The 21,042-nt window shown below is 42.3% G+C and overlaps 1 protein-coding gene across 2 annotated transcripts in view; it reads right to left on the reverse strand.

Annotated features, from left to right (window-relative positions):
- Nucleotides 1–21,042, reverse strand: part of grid1b (glutamate receptor, ionotropic, delta 1b) — a 424,434-nt gene that overhangs the window by 25,326 nt on the left and 378,066 nt on the right. For both annotated transcript variants that reach the window (XM_014158350.2, XM_014158349.2), the window contains exons 9-12: nucleotides 19,570–19,671; nucleotides 19,179–19,376; nucleotides 18,678–19,014; nucleotides 15,806–15,944 (exon numbers count right to left, since the gene is read on the reverse strand). In XM_014158350.2, the coding sequence (XP_014013825.1) occupies nucleotides 15,806–15,944; nucleotides 18,678–19,014; nucleotides 19,179–19,376; nucleotides 19,570–19,671 (776 nt within the window). The remainder of the gene's footprint in view (nucleotides 1–15,805; nucleotides 15,945–18,677; nucleotides 19,015–19,178; nucleotides 19,377–19,569; nucleotides 19,672–21,042) is intronic.

Here is a 21,042-nt window from a genome sequence, read left to right on the forward strand (position 1 = left end):
CTTCTGTTTCCAGGCCCATCCCTGCCCCCCGGTTCATCGATGGCCAGACAGCGTATACAGTGAGACGCCTCCTGAGGGTTCGACCATGGGGCAGGGGTTTCTAGTACCTGGTTGACTGGGAGGGATATGGCCCGGAGGAGAGGTGCTGGGTCCCTGCTAAAGACATCATTGCCGATTTTCACTGCCGACACCCCAGTCAGCCAGGTATGCACCCAGGTGGGGGGGGGTACTGTCATACCATGATCTGTTTCACCTGTCCTTGTTATTGTCTCCACCCCCTCCAGGTGTTGCTTGTTTTCCCCAGTGTATTTATCCCTGTGTTTCCTGTCTCTCTGTGCCAGTTTGTCTTGTATGTGGCAAGTCAACCAGCGTTTTTTCCCGTTCTCCTGCCTTTGCTATTCTCCTTTTTCTAGTCCTAATGGTTTTGACCCTTGCCTGTTTCTGGACTCTGTATCCGCCTGCCTGACCATTCTGCCTGCCTTGACCTTCGAGCCTGTCTGCCACTCTATACCTCCTGGAATCTGAACTGGTTTTGAACTTTTGCCTGACCACGACCATTCTCTTGCCTACTCCTTTTTGGATTATTAAACATCTTAGACTCCAACCATCTGCCTCCTGTGTCTGCATCAGGGTCTCGCCTTGTGTCATTATAGATGTTGGTGGGATTTGAGGATGATGGAGGCAACAGGGGAAAGAGCCTCAGATCCACAAAGTCCCTTCTACCAGGTGGCTGATGAGATATGTTGGCACGACTGCCATATAGCATCTCAATCCCAAAGCCATTACTTGGAAGTGTACTTTGCCAGACTGCCAAGAACCTTGCCCTCATCCAGGCCAAGGTGGCGAGACACGGTAGTGATGACACCATAGGCCTTGTTCATCTCTGCACTAGACAGGATGCTCTTGCCAGCAAACAGGGTCCAACATGTACGATGCGGTGTGTATGGGCTTCAGGCAGAAGTCTTCATGCTTTTTGATGTATTTCAGAACTGCAGTTTCCTCTGCTTGGAGCAACAGTGAAGTGGGCAGGGCAGTACGGATTTCTTCTCTTACATCTGCAAGTAGAGTCTGAACATCAGACAGGATGGCATTGTCTCCCTCAATCTGTGCAATGGCTACTGCTATAGGTTTTAGGCTGCTTACCACTCTCTCCCAAAATACATCATCCAGGAGGATCCTCTTAATGGGGCTGTCCATATCGGCGGACTGTGACATGGCCATTTCTTGGAGAGACTCCTCCCCTCAAGGAGACTGTCAAACATGATGACAACACCACCCCAACGGGTGTTGCTGGGCAGCTTCACTGTGGTGCTCTTATTCTTTTCACTTTGCTTGGTGAGGTACATTGCTGCTATAACTTGATGACCCTTCACATACCTAACTATTTCCTTGGCTCTCTTGTAGAGTGTATCCACTGTTTTCAGTGCCATGATGTCCTTGAGAAGCAGATCCAGTGCATGAGCAGCACAGCCAATGGGTGTGATGTGAGGGTAGGACTCCTCCACTTTAGACCAATCAGCTTTCATGTTGGCAGCATTGTCTGTCACCAGTGCAAATACCTTCTGTGGTCCAAGGTCATTTACGACTGCCTTCAGCTCATCTGCAATGTAGAGGACGGTGTGTCTGTTGTCCCTTGTGTCTGTGCTCTTGTAGAATACTGGTTGAGGTGTGGAGATGATGTAGTTAATTATTCCTTGTCCACGAACATTCGACCACCCATCAGAAATGATTGCAATACAGTCTGCTTTCTCTACGATTTGCTTGACCTTCACTTGAACTCTGTTGAACTCTGCATTCAGCAAATGAGTAGATAAAGCATGTCTGGTTGGAAGGGTGTATGCTGGGCGAAGAACATTCAGAAATCTCTTCCAATACACATTGCTTGTGAGCATCAGAGGTGAACCAGTTGCATACACAGCTTGAGCAAGACATTCATCAGCATTTCTCTCACTACGTTCCTCAATTGAGTCAAAAAAACTTCTAATTCCAGGAGGACCATGAGCTGTTGCTATTGATAAGGTGTCTGATTCATCATTTTCACCTTCGAATAGAAGTAGAGGGACTTTTTTCAGAGGTTGCATGTTGTGAGCGCTGTGAGAACTTTATGCACTTGGCCAGATGATTCTGCAGCTTTGTTGCATTCTTAACATATGATTTGGCACAGTATTTGCAAATGTACACAGCTTTTCCTTCTACATTAGCTGCAGTGAAATGTCTCCACACATCAGATAGTGCCCATTTAGCAGGCTCAAGCAAGCTACAACCCACATGGTGGCAAAAACTAACTAGCAGAAAATGTTAACCTGTTAGGGCTAGGGGGCAGTATTGACACAGCCGGATAAAAAACGTACCCGATTTAATCTGGTTACTACTCCTGCCCAGTAACTAGAATATGCATATAATTATTGGCTTTGGATAGAAAACACCCTAAAGTTTCTAAAACTGTTTGAATGGTGTCTGTGAGTATAACAGAACTCAAATGGCAGGCCAAAACCTGAGAAGATTCCATGCAGGAAGTGGCCTGTCTGACAAGGTGTGTTTTATCTTGGCTCTTTTTATTGAAGACTGAGGATCTTTGCAATAACGTGACACTTCCAACGGCTCCCATAGGCTCTCAGAGCCCGGGAAAAAGCTGAAGGATATCGAGGCAGGCTCTGGCTGAAACACTTTATCGCTTTTGGCAAGTGGCTGCTCAGAGTACTATGGGCTTAGGCGCGTGCCCGAGTCGACCGAATGCTTTCTTTTCTTTTGTCTGTTTACCTAAACGCAGATTCCCGGTCGGAATATTATCATAAAAATTGATTTTAAACAGCAGTTGACATGCTTCGAAGTACGGTAATGGAATATTTAGAAATCTTTTGTCACGAATTGCGCCATGCTCGTAACCCTTATTTACCCTTTCGGATAGTGTCTTGAACGCACGAACAAAACGCCGCTGTTTGGATATAACGATGGATTATTTTGGACCAAACCAACATTTGTTATTGAAGTAGAAGTCCTGGGAGTGCATTCTGACGAAGACAGCAAAGGTAATACAATTTTTCTTATAGTAAATCTGACTTTGATGAGTGCTAAACTTGCTGGGTGTCTAAATAGCTAGCCCTGTGATGCCAGGCTATCTACTGAGAATATTGCAAAATGTGCTTTCACCGAAAAGCTATTTTAAAATCGGACATATCGAGTGCATAGAGGAGTTCTGTATCTATAATTCTTAAAATAATTGTTATGTTTTTGTGAACGTTTATCGTGAGTAATTTAGTAAATTCACCGGCAGTGTTCGGTCGGAATGCTAGTCACATGCTAGTCACATGCTAATGTAAAAAGATGGTTTTTGATATAAATATGAACTTGATTGAACAAAACATGCATGTATTGTATAACATAATGTCCTAGGGTTGTCATCTGATGAAGATCATCAAAGGTTAGTGCTACATTTAGCTGTGGTTTGGGTTTATGTGACATTATATGCTAGCTTGAAAAATGGGTGTCTGATTATTTCTGGCTGGGTACTCTGCTGACATAATCTAATGTTTTGCTTTCGTTGTAAAGCCTTTTTGAAATCGGACAGTGTGGTTAGATTAACGAGAGTCTTATCTTTAAAATGGTGTAAAATAGTCATATGTTTGAAAAATTGAAGGTTTTGCATTTCTAAGGTATTTGAATAACGCGCCACGGGATTACACTGGCTGTTGAGTAGGTGGGACACAAGCGTCCCACCTAGCCCATAGAGGTTAACAAGTTAGAAATAATTTAAACACACTTTGCTGTAGGAAACCATTTACTAGTTAACCTGTTATGGCTAGGGGGCAGTATTTTCATGGCCGGATAAAAAACGTACCCGATTTAATCTGATTATTACTCCTGCCCAGAAACTAGAATATGCATATAATTATTGGCTTTGGATAGAAAACACCCTAAAGTTTCTAAAACTGTTTGAATGGTGTCTGTGAGTATAACAGAACTCATTTGGCAGGCCAAAACCTGAGAAGATTCCTGACAGGAAGTGCCCTCTCTGACCATTTCTTGGCCTTCTACACTCTCTTTATTGAAAACTGAGGATCTCTGCTGTAACATGACACTACCTACAGCTCCCATAGGCTCTCAGAAGGCGGCAAAACGCTGAATGATGCCTTTGCAGGCCCTGGCTGAAAAACAGTAGCGCATTTGGTAAGCGGTCGATCAGAGAACAATGAGACTGGAGGCGCATGCACAAGGCGACACCATGTTTTAATTTTTTCGTCTTTGAACGAAAACAACGACTCCCGGTCGGAATATTATCGCTTTTTTTACGAGAAAAATCGCATAAAAATGGATTTTAAACAGCATTTGACATGCTTCGAAGTACGGTAATGGAATATTTTGAATTTTTTTGGCACGAAACGCGCCGGGCGCGTAACCCTTCGTCACCCTTCAGATAGTGTCTTGAACGCACAACAAAACGCCGCTATTTGGATATAACTATGGATTATTTGGAACCAAACCAACATTTGTTATTGAAGTAGAAGTCCCGGGAGTGCATTCTGACGAAGAACAGCAAAGGTAATCCAATTTTTCTTATAGTAAATCTGAGTTTGGTGAGGGTCAAACTTGGTGGGTGTCAAAATAGCTAGCCTGTGATGGCGAGCTATCTACTCAGAATATTGCAAAATGTGCTTTCACCGAAAAGCTATTTTAAAATTGGACACCTCGATTGCATAAAGGAGTTCTGTATCTATAATTCTTAAAATAATTGTTATGCTTTTTGTGAACGTTTATCGTGAGTAATTTAGTAAATTCACCGGCAGTGTTCGGTCAGAATGCTAGTTCTGAGCGTCACATGCTAATGTAAAAAGCTGGTATTTGATATAAATATGAACTTGATTGAACAAAACATGCATGTATTGTATAACATAATGTCCTAGGAGTGTCATCTGATGAAGATCATCAAAGGTTAGTGCTGCATTTAGCTGTGGTTTTGTTTTTTGTGACATTATATGCTAGCTTGAAAAATGGGTGTCTGATTATTTCTGGCTGGGTACTCTGCTGACATAATCTAATGTTTTGCTTTCGCTGTAAAGCCTTTTTGAAATCGGACAGTGTGGTTAGATAAAGGAGAGTCTTGTCTTTGAAATGGTGTAAAATAGTCATATTTTGAAAAATTGAAGTTTTTTGATTTTTGAGGAATTTGTAATTCGCGCCATGCCTATCAATGGATATTGGAGCAGGTGTTCCGCTAGCGGAACGTCTAGATGTAAGAGGCTAACAAAAAATCATGTATGTCATTTAAAATACATTCAGTATTGTAATCAAAACTTACCAGAAAGCATGTAGTCCTTGGCTCAGACAGTGTTGTAGTGTGGGCCCAATAGCATCTTATTAGTGTGCAAGATCTTGACAATCAGCTGTACATGTGATGGAAGAATTGGTTGCAATTCCATTGAATTGGGGATAGTTTAACCAAAATATGCCACAAGACCTAGAATTGCCTTGTGTGTATCCCACAAAAAATGGTTCACTGTTATAAGCTAACTTTTTGGATAAATTTAAGCAAAATGTCCTAAATTTCTGGGGCTTAACTTCCCATGGAAAACTTTAGGTAAAATTCCGGAAATTTACCGGAAAGTTTCCGTCCCTTTGCAACCCTACCTCCAACATTCATGAATATACAGTATTGTTCATGGGTGTACTTTGGATATCTTCTGTATGTGTTTACTTGAATAAATAAAGTAATTTATTTTGCAACACAAGATTGCATTGAAGATGAACTGATGGAAATGTCATCTTGGATTTGATTTTCTGGAATATAGTTAAAAGAAGCAGCTAGGGAAATTGGCGTGTCACCATAGTGTTCAAACAGTCAGTGATCTCTGATGTGACATGCTTGATGACATACTCTATTCACTAGTAGATGCTAAAAAAACATTTGATGTACAATCAAAAGGCCCTCCATCTTCCAACCTCAGATTTCAGAAATAAAAAACATTCCAGACTGTAACCTTGCCGTAATATTAAATAATTTCATATTAAGGACATGACTGACGTCATACTTCTGTGTGATTGCCAACGAGCGCCTCTAGTTGAGGCGCTTTTCTCAATATATATATTTATTTTTTCTCCCAGATTTTGATAATCTTACCTCACAAGGACGTTATCAACATAAATATTTAACTTATTCATTGTTATGAACATTATATGGGGAATAACAGGCATTCTATCTAACAAAATATAGCTTATTTCTAAACAAAGTAGCCATTTTCATCCGCTATAGAAATGCTGAGGATATGGGTTTTGCAAGTGCCAACATCCCTCTCGAAAAAGTTGACAATCCCAAAATGTGCACATTCATTAATTCCAGTAAAATGACCAAATCTTCCTCTAGTGGCATCACGGGTCGAATGTCATTAGTATTTTTTCATAATTCACTTTTATTATTTTATTTTTTGCTGACAATCCAGTGTTTCTATGTGAAACCTTTTTGTTATATTTCAGTCTTCTGTGATGTATATAAAAGTGTAATATTGCGATGCAAACTCAAGATTGAATACATTTCAACTCTATATCTGACATGGTACAGGTGTTTTTTTAAGCCCATAACCATGTGTTTGAGGTGTATACTTTTATTTCAAAGTAGATTTGTTTAAGACTATCAATAAAAACTCTGTATGACCCTGATTTAGCCCACTGCAGTAAATGGTTAACACACTGGGGCGCAGTCTAGTCAAAAAAACTGAAAGCATTTCCATAATAACGGGCGAATCCACTGACACACAAGACCATTATGTTCTTCATATTTTGTAGGAGAGGTGGGTGAAGACGTTAAAGTTGTTCTGGCTGATACAGTGTATTTAAAGGCAGTGAACTATTCAATAGTGTCAGAACATCATTCAGAGTACATGCACTTTTACTCGCGTTTTGTGGAGGTGGAGAAGCGTATCTCTCCAAATACTGCGGTCCTAACAGAATTGGAGAAGTTGTTGGGTTGTTATTTCTATAGGGAATGAAAATAGGCTAGCCATTTATGTTCTGAAAATAGTCTACATTTCCCCCTATATATTTTCTGAGATAAAAATGTCTAACATACCCATATGTTAAGAACGGGCTATGAATACTTTGTGAAATATTTTGGTTGATTGATGTTGTCTTGTTATGTAAGGAGACTTTTTCATTAAATCCTCCACAACCTTCTCGGTACTGTAGAAGCATTCTGCTGAGATAGCATAATGTGTTGTTTTTTTTCTTCAGTTGGCTGTCTATTCTGTCCTTCCATTTATAATCTAATGCTAAATTGCAGGTTTTGAAGAATATATTGTCTGCAAAGAGCGTCCAAGCGGGGTATTGGCACACTCTTTTTTTCAACCGATATTCTGATTTGGAATTTTTTATATTTTCTTGTTGGATTCAGTCTCTCCCCTTTAACTGTCCTAATTGCAACATTTTTATAAACTCTGATGACCAGGGATCGAGTCTGTTGGAGAGGATCAGTTTGAGTAAAGTGAGGTGTAGAATCACTGATCTACAAATTGTACTCCCTGCCAAATAATAGGCTTTGTGCAATTAAGATTTGTATGTTACGCCTCCCCTGGTTGAGGCGATCCCCCCACCAAAGACTCACGCGTAACCAGACATTAAAGAATTGATTGGAGACAGCTTGTGTAAATGAAAGAACATTTCCTATGATTTTCTGCCTGCAGCAAACCCAGTGGATAATGTTCGAAATACCGGTAACCCGGTATTATTTGTTGTTTGCCAAATATCACCCCACGGAGGAAATAAAATCAATCAATACCCACCCCTTCTCCCTCTCCCCATGTTTCACATTATCAACACATGTATTCAAAATGTGAATAAGAAATACACTGTGGGCTGCCAAACAAATTACCCAGTGGATATTGCGAGTGTCTTTCTGGGCACTGCCCAGTCTGTGAATACAATAATTAGGTTTAACTTTTTAGTGACAGGGGGCAGTATTCGGAAATTCGGATGAATGACATGCCCAAATTAAACTGCCTACTACTCGGGCTCAGAACGTAGGATATGCATTATTAGTAGATTTGGATAGAAACCACTCTGAAGTTTCTAAAACTGTTTGAATGATGTCTGTGAGTATAACAGAACTCATATGGCAGGCAAAAACATGAGAAAAAAATCCAACCAGGAAGTGACTTGTAGTTCTTCTATCTAATCCCTATTCAAACTACAGTGTCTGTGGGGTCATTTTGCACTTCCTAAGGCTTCCATTGGCTGTCAACAGCCTTTAGAAACTTGTTTCATCCGTCTACTGTTACTAAAAAGACCGTAAGGATTGATTGTAAACATTGTTTGACATGTTTCTATGAACGGTAATGGAACTATTTGACTTTTCGTCTCTGGTTCTGCGCTCTCGCGTTATGCCTTTGGATTAGTGACCTGAACGCATGAACAAAACGGAGGTATTTGGAAATAAATATGGAGTATTTCGAACAAAAATAACTCTTGTGGAAGTGGGAGTCCTGGGAGTGCATTCTGACGAAGTTCAGCAAAGGTAAAGGAAGATTTATAATACTAATTCTGAGTTTAGTTGACTCCAGAACTTGGCGGGTAACTGTATAGCTTGCTTTAATGGCTGAGCTCTGTACTCAGAATATTGAAAAATGTGCTTTCGCCGAAAAGCTATTTTAAAATCTGACACAGCGGTTGCATTAAGGAGTAGTATATCTATAATTCTTTCAATAACTGTTGTAAAGTTTATCAACGCTTATGATGAGTATTTTTGTAAATTGATGTGCTCATTCACCGGGAGTTTTGGTGGGAATACATTTTCTGAACATCACGCGCCAATGTAAAATGGGGTTTATGGATATAAATATGAACTTTACCGAACAAAACATACATGTATTTTGTAACATTGAGTCCTGGGAGTGTCATCTGATGAAGATCATCAAAGGTTAGTGATTCATTTTAGCTGTATTTCTGTTTTTTCTGACGCCTCTCCTTGCTTGGAAAATGGCTGTGTGGTTTTTCTTGTCAAGGTGATGTCCTATCATAATCTAATGTTTTGCTTTCGCCGTAAAGCCTTTTTGAAATCGGACACTGTGGTTAGATTAAGGAGAATCTTATCTTTAAAATGGTATATAATACTTGTATGTTTGAGAAATTTGAATTATGAGATTTTTGTCGTTTTGAATTTGCCGCACTGCTATTTCACTGGCTGTACCGCGGGTGGGACGCTAACGTCCCACATAGCCCATACTAGTTAAACAAGGTTGGTTAGATCTACATAATCCCCTGATCAAGGATAGAGAGGGAACAGAGAGTAAAAAATGTCACAAAATCAGGACGAAAAGATAATTATGACTTTGAGGCCTCACCAGGATTTGTTTTTTGGATGTCTAAAATGTTCTTGTTTAATGTTTTGCCTCCGCCAGTTGACACCTTTTCAAAAATATTCTGCCTACTTCACAGAACTTGCAAGCACGTATTTCCAGCATTTCAATGAATGGTAAACAAAATGTAAATTAATTAATTGGTAAATTACTCAAAGTTTGGAGTACAAATTAAACCCTCTCAAATGATGTAGGTCACATTATTCACACACTGTCAATGCAATCGCATGTGGTATGCATGAGTGCGCACTTGTGTGTGTGTTTGAGCATAAGTGGGGGCTACTCATGATATCAATGGCTAATGCACATCACCATTAACACCTGGCACTGGCTGTACGGTAGCTTCTAAATGGTGTGATGGGAGACCCTTCAGAAAGAGGTTCATTGTGACCTCTGGGTTCGGGGGGAGTATGGGATGGAAAGCACGTGTCCAATGTACTTTCCACTACCTATCCACTACCTACCATTTCCATTAGCTAACGTAACCACCATGCTGATGTAAAGAATGTCCCGCTGCTTGCTTAGCGAGTACCACGTCCTCCTGATTCGGCTCACACCGTGGCTCAAACCCAGGACCTCTGCATTGCTAGCACAGATGATCGCCATCCTGAAGCATCTTACCAGTCGGTGCCAAGCGAAAAGCTATCTATTCGCTGATGCAAGTCTGAGGAGTAAGTTTCAGACATTCCCATGCACTCCAATGACAAAAATGTAAGAGACATTTGAAAGAACCCAGTGTCTGATTCAGCCATGGTTTCCACTAACAGGAGTGGGATGAATCATCCAGAATGGCTATAAATAAAGAACCTCTCCCAGCAGTGGCAGAATCAACAGAATGGCTAGTGCTCTGTCTCTATAACCTAATGTACCGAGAATACAGATATAAACAAGAAGGACACGGCGTCACACTAGTGAAAAACACACTCCAGTCCGTACTCCTAACGTGGCAGAAAATCTGCCAGGAAGGTCTGCTTCAGATATGTTTGATTATGAATTGGTACTCAGGTGGAATATATAAATATATACACTGAATATAAATATAACATGTAAAGTGTTGGTCCCATGTTTCATGAGCTGAAATCCCCTTTGCCAAAACAATCTATCCACTTGACAGGTTTGGCATATCAAGAAAATGACTAAACAGCATGATTGCTACACAGGTGCTCCTTGTGCTGGGGCAATAAAAGGCCCAGGAAATGTGCAGTTGTCACACAACACAATGCCACAGATGTCTCAAGTTTTGAGGGAGCATGCAATACACATGCTGACTGCAGGAAAGTCGACCAGAGCTTTTGCCAGAGAATTGAATGTTCATTTCTCTACCATAAGCCGCCTCCAACATCGTTTTAGAGAATTTGGCAGTACGTCCAACCGGCCTCACAACCGCAGACCACGTGTATTGCGTAGTGTGATACTCTCTCTCCTCTGCTCTCATCCTTCTAGACCTATCTGCTGCCTTTGATACTGTGAACCATCAGATCCTCCTCTCCACCCTCTCCGAGGTGGGCATCTCCGGCGCGGCCCACGCTTGGATTGCGTCCTACCTGACAGGTCGCTCCTACCAGGTGGCGTGGCGAGAATCTGTCTCCGCACCACGCCACTGGTGTCCCCCAGGGCTCTGTTCTAGGCCCTCTCCTATTCTCGCTATACACCAAGTCACTTGGCTCTGTCATATCCTCACATGGTCTCTCCTATCATTGCTATGCAGACGACACACAATTAATCTTCTCCTTTCCCCCTTCTGATAACCAGGCGGCGAATCGCATCTCTGCATGTCTGTCAGACATATCAGTGTGGATGACGGATCACCAGCTCAAGCTGAACCTCGGCAAGACGGAGCTGCTCTTCCTCCCGAGGAAGGACTGCCCGTTCCATGATCTCGCCATCACGGTTGACAACTCCCTTGTGTCCTCCTCCCAGAGTGCTAAGAACCTTGGCGTGATCCTGGACAACACCCTGTCGTTCTCCACTAACATCAAGGCGGTGACCCGATCCTGTAGGTTCATGCTTTACAACATTCGCAGAGTACGACCCTGCCTCACACAGGAAGCGGCGCAGGTCCTAATCCAGGCACTTGTCATCTCCCGTCTGGATTACTGCAACTCGCTGTTGGCTGGGCTCCCTGGCTGTGCCATTAAACCCCTACAACTCATCCAGAACGCCGCAACCCGTCTTGTGTTCAACCTTCCCAAGTTCTCTCACGTCACCCCGCTCCTCCGCTCTCTCCACTGGCTTCCAGTTGAAGCTCGCATCTGCTACAAGACCATGGTGATTGCCTACGGAGCTGTGAAGGGAACGGCACCTCCATACCTTCAGGCTCTGATCAGGCCCTACACCCAAACAAGGGCACTGCGTTCATCCACCTCTGGCTTGCTGGCCCCCCTACCTCTGAGGAAGCACAGTTCCCGCTCAGCCCAGTCAAAACTGTTCGCTACTCTGGCACCCCAATGGTGGAACAAGCTCCCTCACGACGCCAGGACAGCGGAGTCAATCACCACCTTCCGGAGACACCTGAAACCCCACCTCTTTAAGGAATACCTAGGATAGGATAAAGTAATCCTTCTAACCCCCCCCCTTAAAAGATTTAGATGCACTATTGTAAAGTGGTTGTTCCACTGGATATCATAAGGTGAATGCACCAATTTGTAAATCGCTCTGGATAAGAGCGTCTGCTAAATGACTTAAATGTAACATGTAAATGTGTGGGCGAGCGGTTTGCTGATGGCAGCGTTGCAAACAGAGTGTCCCATGGTGGTGGTGGGGTTATGGTATGTTCAGGCATAAGCTACAGACAACAAACAGAATTGCATTTTATCGATGGCAATTTGAATGCAAAGAGATACAGTGACGAGATCCTGAGGCCCATTGTCATGCCATTAATTTGCCTCCATCACCTTATGTTTCAGCATGACAATGCACAGCCCCATATTGCAAGGATCTGTACACAATTTTTGGAAGTTGAAAATGTCCCAGATCTTCCATGGCCTGCATACTCACCTGACATGTCACCTACTGAGCATGTTTAGGATGCGCTGTATGACAGCGTGTTCCAGTTCCAGACAATATCCAGCAACTTTGCACAGCAATTGAAGTGGAATGGGACAACATTCCAAAGACCGGAATCAACAGCCTGATCAACTCTATACAAAGATGATGTGTAGCGCTGCATGAGGCAAATGGTGGTCAAACCAGATACTGACTGTTTTTCTGATCCACGCCCCTACTTTTTTTTAAAGATATCTGTGACCAGCAGATGCATATCTGTATTCCCAGTCTTGTGAAATACATAGATAAGGGCCTAATGTATTTATTTCAATTGACTGATTTCCTTATATGAATTGTAACTCAGTAAAAAAAATCTATTCTTGCATGTTGCATTTATATTTTTATTCAGTATATATATTTTTCAAGCTGACGTGACAAACATAATACTGTAATACTAGTAGCTTATATGTAGCGTAATAAAAACCTGCTGTGAGAAAAAGCAGGGGAATTGGATGAGCAATGATATGAAAAGCTTGCGCTTGACACCTTGACAAAGTAATTTCCTGATGATGGCTCACCAATCATCGTACTGGGCGACTTCAACCTCCTGATGCCAGACTTCATTTCAGTTCTTTGACTTCACCCTTTCCCAGTCCCCTCCCACTCACAAGGCAGGCAATGCGCTTGATCTCATCTTTACTAGAGGCTGTTTGCTTGGTAATGTCACTGCAACCCCCCTCCATGTCTCTGATCACTTCTTTGTTGCTTTTCTCTCCCTCTCTCCTCCAAACCTAACCACTCAGCCACTACTTAGATACGCTATCACAATCTTCGCTCTCTCTCTTTCCCACTACTCTCTCCTCTCTATTCTATCATCTCTCCCTTCTGCTAAATCCTTCTCCCTCCTGTCTCCTCACTCTGCCTCCTCGACCCTACTCTCCTTCCTTTTCGCATCCTTTGACTTTCACTGTCCCCTTTCCTCCCAGCTGGCTTGACCCTCCCCTCCCGCTCCATGGCTGAGTGACTCACTGCGTGATAGAGTCCTCCAACAGTTCCCCGTGGGTGACCCGCAAAAAAAATCAGCTTGCGGGTGGAATTATATTGAGGGCCGGAAAACATTTGAAATCAACACTATATTTTTACAAACCCAGGAGCTTGTTGTATTGTGAATTCCATTATGTGAGCAGGGAGGCAGACATATAGGCTACCAGCTACGCACGCAGTGAGAGAGTATGGAGCAGGGAACTGTCAACATTATTTGTGTGGTGCTGAAACATTTTAATTTGTCCATGTGCAGAGCTTATGTTCCGTCCCTCCATGTGAGAATACATTGCCATGTTTACTTTCCCTGGCTAGCCTAGCTCACGCAAAAATGGCTAACGTAACCATAGAAATAAAAAGAAAGGTTAAGATGGGGGAATACAGAATCGTGGCTACAGGTCCCGCGTGAGTGAAATCCCCGGTTTGTAAGGATTTTGGAGTCATTGTGGACAAAGACAAAAACACGGTAGATGGATAGCCTACACAGCCTTCAAAAAGTGCAAGCAGGTATTTGTTTACGATAATTCTGTTAATTATCAGTTAATAATTATTAGATTAATGTAGGCTTTCGCTATTTTTTTTACTTTATGAAGGACATATAAAGTTATAATCAGTACAGCTGGTCAAAATTTGAGTAGGGTCTATTAGCCTACTAAATATATTTATTTTTGCAGCCTACATTCAATTCTAGGAATTGTTAATTTAAGTTTCAATGAAACGATTTTATTATTTTAACAATATTGATTGTAAAGGTCTTGTTTTGTTATCTCAGCTATAGGTTTTCATTAGGTAAGAAGGTTAACAAGAAAGTATTTTTTTCCAAAGCGATTTGTGTTGTCAATGTGCTACATCGCATTATGAAAAAAAAGAAAATAGTTTTCTTAATTCATGGCATGGTTTCCGTTTATCCAAATGTTGGGCCGCCTGATTGACCTCCACCCGAGTGGGACACCCGACAACCTGCCCACTCAACCCCATCCCCTCCTCCCTTCTTCTCTTCTGCCACCTCTGGTCTCTTGGCCGTCCCACCTCTAGGGGTGGTCAGCTCCCACTCAGCCCAGTCAAAGCTCTTCTCTGTCCTGGCACCTCAATGGTGGAACGAGCTACCCCCGGACACTAGGACAGGAGAGTCCCCGCCCATCATCTTAAAACGTCTGAAACCCTACCTCTTCAAAGAATATCTTAAATAAGACAACATTCTTACACCTCCCCACCACGCCATGCCCCCCCCCCCCCCACACACACACACACACAAAAATAACCTTCCACTTGCCTTTTCCCACTAGTACTGACTTTGCTGACAACTTATTTATTGAGGAAAAATGGACGTACTACGACTGCGATATGTGGTTGTCTCACCTAACTATCTTAGTAGGCTGGATGACCTTCCTGCAATCCCCTCCCTCCTCCAACCTTGAAACACACCATTTGCACAACATCAGCATAATCAAATACAATCAGACGTCAAAGCCACAGCGCCTGAGCAAATACGCATCGTGCCGGGATAAGCGGTGGATAACATTTGCAGATCCGAAGGCCAACAGAGAGGGGATGGTAATCTTTAAAGATCCAACATCATGCCTCCATGTGTGAGGTCCATGTACATATACATGTGTCTGTATGTGTCTGTGAGCAGGGAGGCAATGTAGGCATATGATTATTCAAAATGGATTCTACTGGACGATGCCATGATGTATGTCTGGCATTTCAAACAGTTGGCACATACCAGTGTAGGAAAATATCACCTTCAGAAGGAAGACACTGTATTAGATAATACAAATGCTGCAATCATGCTTTAGACATGTCAATTCAGTTTCAGTTAAAATATTGTGGATGACACTGTGGAGATTTGTGGAATATGTTCTGGAGCCCATGTCCCTACAGGATGAATGGCAAAAGTACTGCATGGTCGAGCTGTGACATTAAAATAATGATCCTGTACATCCTGAATGTCATATTTCATATAAATCTATTGAAAACTTTACAAGATCTTTTGTGTTATTCAACATATCACCATGGTTGTGTAACAGTCCATTGTGAGGCTTCAAGAACATCTAATGTACACACATGGTTTGATGCCATTCCATTTGCTCCGTTAAAGCCATTATTATGAGCCGTCCTCCCTGAGCAGCCTCCACACTGCAGTGCATACTACCTTGACCACTCACAAAACTTGACCCCTGTATAAACCACAGACTGACAACACTTGTGGTGAACACCTCATTCATATTCTACTGCAGACAATAAAAGACACTGAACTTCTGGATGGTCTTTCTTGTCCCCTTGTGATGACAGAACATTAGACATTCCAACAGCGGAGTAAGCCAAGGGTCGTCATTCATGTTAACCCGGGTGACTGTTCACCCGGGTTAACAATAACATGACACTATTATTCAGGAAGGGATAAAACAGAGTCAGAGGGACAAGGAGCAACCTACCGTACGGTGGTGTCCATGCGGGAGACGGTGAGGTAGGCTGCCAGGTTGGCCGTGTAGGAGGAACATACGATGAGGGTGAAGAGCCACCAGCTGCCCATGACGATCCTCAGGGCCACAGAGCTCACCACGCTGTCCCCTCCTATAGAGGGGGAGAAAGGACTTGTCACTATCCAGGCTGGGTAGAAAGCAACAACAGTTATCAAGGGGTTGAGGATGAACAAGTAGTTGGTAAAGTGGGTGGATGTACAGTACCAGTCAAAAGTTTAGACACCCCTACTCATTCAAGGGTTTTCTTTATTATTACTATTTTCTACATTGTAGAATAATAGTGAAGACAACATAACTATGAAATAACACATATGGAATCATGTAGTAACCAAAAAAGTGTTAAACAAATCTAAACAGATTTTAGATTCTTCAAAGTAGCCACCCTTTGCCTTGATGACAGCTTTGTACACTTTTGGCATTCTCTCAACCAGCTTCACCTGGAATGCTTTCCAACTGTCTTGAAGGAGTTCGCACATATGCTGAGCACTTGTTGGCTGCTTTTCCTTCACTCTGCGGTCCAACTCATCCCAAACCGTCTCAATTGGGTTGAGGTCGGGTGATTGTGGAGGCCAGGTCATCTGATGCAGCACTCCATCAATCTCCTTCTTGGTCAAATAGCCCTTACACAGCCTGGAGGTGTGTTGGGACATTGTCCTGTTGAAATACAAATGATAGTCCCACTAAGCGCAAACCAGATGGCGTATTGCTGCAGAGCGCTGTGGTAGCCATGATGGTTAAGTGTGACTTGAATTCTAGATAATTCTAAATAAGTCACTGACAGTGTCACCAGCAAAGCACCCCCACATCATCACACCTCCTCCTCCATGCTTCACGGTGGGAACCACACATGCAGAGATCATCCGGTCACCTACTCTGCGTCTCACAAAGACATGACGGTTGGAACCACAAATCTCCTATTTGGACTCAACAGACCAAAGGACAGATTTCCACCGGTCTAATGTCAATTGCTCGTGTTTCTTGGCCCAAGCAAGTCTCTTCTTCTTATTGGTGTCCTTTAGTAGTGGTTTCTTTGCAGCAATTTGACCATGAAGGCCTAATTCACACAGTCTCGTCTGAACAGTTGATGCTGAGATGTGTCTGTTACTTGCAGAGTTTGGGCTGCAATTTCTGAGACTGGTAATTCTAATGAACTTATCTTCTGCAGCAGAGGTAACTCTGGGTCTTCCTTTACTGTGGTGGTCCTCATGAGAGCCAGTTTCATCAAAGCGCTTGATGGTTTTTGCGACTGCACTTGAAGAAACTTTAGAAGTTCTTGAAATTGTCCAGATTGACTGACCTTCATGTCTTAAAGTAATGCTGGACTGTCGTTTCTCTTTGCTTATTTGAGCTGTTCTTGCCAACATATGGACTTGGTCTTTTACCAAATAGGGCTATCTTCTATATACCACAATTGATTGGCTCAAGCGCATTACGAAGGAAAGAAATTCCACAAATTAACTTTTAACAGGGCACCCCTGTCAGTTGAAATGCTTCCAGGTGACTACCTCATGAATCTGGTTGAGAGAATGCCAAGAGTGTTCAAAGCTGTCATCAAGGAAAAGGTAGGCTACTTTGAAGAAACTCAAATATAAAATATACTTGTTTGGTTACTACATGCTTCCATATGTGTTATTTCATAGGTTTGATTTCTTCACTATTATTCTACAATGTAGAAAATAGTAAAAATAAAGAAAAACCATTGACTGAGTAGGTGTGTCCAAACTTGTGACTGGCACTGTATATCAGAGGAGACTGGTGGGTGGAACTATAGGAGGGCACGTTTTCAGTTGAGGCTGGTTATAGGAAGACAGTCTCATTGTAATGTATTGAATGGAATAAATGGAATGGTATCAAGACATCAAACATATGGAAACCACATGCTCGACTCCGTTAAATTTCTTATATTCCAGATGATAGAATGAGCCCATTCTCCTATAGCTCCTCCCACCAGCCCCCACTGAGGTATATAGAAAATGCTGTCACAGAAATGGTTATATAAGGATCGCTGAAGTCTGTTCACCATCCCATAACACAATTGGCTGACAATATGCTGTACTAAGAAAATGTATCCAGATTAGAGTGAATCACTTCAAAGGTTCCATAACTTTCAATGAAAAATGTGTGATGACGGACCATTGTTTTCCAATACAGTAAAAAGTGTCCACTTGAAATAGTGGGCAGTTGCAAAGAACCAACAGGACAGAGGCTCCCCATGTTTAATCCTTGGCTGTTAGGCTTAAAATGGTTCAACAGGCTCTCTGGCAGGAGGTAATTATAGATGCAGCTGAGGTTCAACAGGACTTGCTGACACACTCATTTATTTCCCTTTGCCAGTCTTGGATCCCAACCAACATATCCTTTTCTTCATTCAAAGGCACCTTTACTGTGCTCTTGTGAGCTTAACAAGCTTGTAATGCAATCACTATGCTATATGGACTGTATATCGCACACGTGTCCATGAGACATGTACGAGACAGCAACATAGGTGCAGAAACAGCTGTGTGGCCTTTTCCACTTCATATGCAACTTTATGGATGGTATTGTAACGCATAGGATCACTTTCATTACCTAAATCGGCTTACTGTTCATCCGAGCATTAGAAAGTATCAACATCTTATCATAAATAGTTTGTAAATAGTCACCGGATTTTTGAATGAATCATGCATTTTTAAATGTAATCGACAAACACATTCCAGCACATGAAAATGGTATGTTTCCCATAAAGTTTTTGAAACATACAAATTATACATTTGTTTTCTACTGTAAAATGGCCTGGGTTGCTTTAGATAAAAGCTAAATGAGTATATAGGAGAGTCCTCTGTACCTTGCTGTACAAATGCTCCATAGACTATCCAGATAGCACTGTGCAGGGAGTTGGACGCCTGGTTGGCGGGCTGCTGGTGTGGCACTGGAGGATTCTGGGTCCTCAGTGACTGCATCCTGCTTAGCAGGAATATGAGAACTCCAACCACGGGGATGGCTGCAGCAATACACCCCCACACGGCCAGGTCAAACGGAGCGAACAGCGAGAAGATGTTAATCTTCTCCTCCGGTTTCTTCAGCAGGATGCCCACAGAGTAGTCCATGTAGCGCTTACTGAAGTCCACCACGCTTTCCCGCTCCGGAGTGATAGTAATGGCAGACACGGCCAGGTCAGCTCTCTGTGGAGACAGACAGAGAATAATTATAGCTAACGTCCCCTGGTCAGTCAGGGATGAGCGGGGACTGAATTCAAGTGGAAACCGTAGTGGTCTCAAATGGCATTCTCTTCCTGGGGGTAATACAGCAGGTTGGTAGGTTTCACGGGTAATACAGAAAAGCTCACCTTGTTTATGAGCTCGCCGATCATTCCATTCCAGGAGCCGTTGGGCAGCTGCGAGCCGTACTTGCTGTCTGCCACCTGGTAGATCTCGTACTTGAAGCCCAGGATCTTAGCCAAGGCGTCGAGCACATCGATGGAGAATCCTTTGTACCGCTTAGGCTGACCAAGGATGTTTTCAGCAACCATGACAAATGGATCCTCCTACAAAATCAAACACAACATCAGATAGGAATGCTCACAACATGAATTCAGGTGCATGTGCTGAGTCAATGGTTATGTTTTAAGCAGCAGTGTTCGACACATTATTTTCAAGATGAACAGCATGGATACTGTTTCCAATTCACAGCACATGGATGGTAACACAGTCTCACAGTGTCAACAAGATATTCCTTACCAGTAGTGTTACTACTTTGACCGTTACTCCTTGCATGCCGTTCTCAATGCGACTCTCTTTCAGGCTTCCATTTAGACCATGGACTGAGTCCCATGTAGCCAGCTAAAAGAGAGAGAGAGAGAGAGAGAGAGAGAGACACTCATAAATGTGTTCATAAAAAAAGTTCAACCATGTTTTTAGCAAAAAATAGACCAATCTCCTCTTGGCCTAATTCTATCTTTCAGGCTTCCAATCACACAGAATGATCCCCCAAAATCTCCACCAGACACCTTTCGATATTCCAACCAAAGAAAAGCTGATACTTAAGGATTCCTAAAGCATCTTAAACTCTAGAGTAATTAATTTAGGAACATGAAAAAGGTATTGAAGATCCCTCATTCCACCCCTTTACATGTTTAGTGAAGCTGATAGATGGAATGGAACATGACGGTCATCTAGGTAACAGCTGACTGAGGCAGTGCCGTGCTAATGCACAGAGGAATAGTTCAAAGTTAAAGAAGAAAAAATAATTAAACATATTTCCCTCTTGATCTCCTCAAATGCTATAGTGTGTGTGTGTGTGTGTGTGTGTGTGTGTGTGTGTGTGTGTGTGTGTGTGTGTGTGTGTGTGTGTGTGTGTGTGTGTGTGTGTGTGTGTGTGTGTGTGTGTGTGTGTGTGACCCATCATCACCCCAGCAATAACGGTTGATTAAACTCATATCATTTTATGAACAATTTCACACACTTATTCAAAAATCAGATTAATTTACTCTGGGTAACAGTGTGAAGTTAATAACCAACATAATCCTCAGCCTAATGTCATAATTATGCTATTTAACGTACCATGTAGGATAATTGTTATTTTACAGCACTCCCATGTATAGAGGCATGCAGTATACAAACATAAACAAGCATAGGGAGATATACAAATGCACAAACACTCAGATATAAACCCTACAGATGTACAATCTGTTGCAGGAGAACTTTCCTGCAATTCTGGAAATGTAAACATGTAATGTATATGAAGTTTAAAAAGGCTTCTGAAGTTTGCCATTTCCAATTTGAAATTTCAGACTTAATTTTCCCTTACAAAAAAATGTATTCATTAATTATAATCCACATAATAATTCCAATGTCCTGTTGTTGCTTGATAATGTTCCTGCTGTAGCAAACTGGCTCAAATTAAGATCCTACATCTGTACACATCCCATCACTCTAGAGATGTTTACTAAACTATGTTACAGCACAATATCAATTAGCATCAATATCAACAGCCAGTGAAAACATCACTGTGTGTGTATCATCATCATGGTAACCATCTTACATGTAAAGGGTACCGTGATTTCTTTCTATACTTACCGTATATAATCCTTTTCAGTAGGATGAATGTGGATGAGCTAGCCTCACAGGCCCATAAAGAAAGGCTAACTGGGAAAACATGGCTTCCCCATGAGCAGCCTGAGGCCAGAGAGAATACAATTTTTCTGAAGCAGC

This window comes from Salmo salar, chromosome ssa19 (genome assembly GCF_905237065.1).
Source record: "Salmo salar chromosome ssa19, Ssal_v3.1, whole genome shotgun sequence".
NCBI classification, from domain to species: domain Eukaryota; kingdom Metazoa; phylum Chordata; class Actinopteri; order Salmoniformes; family Salmonidae; genus Salmo; species Salmo salar.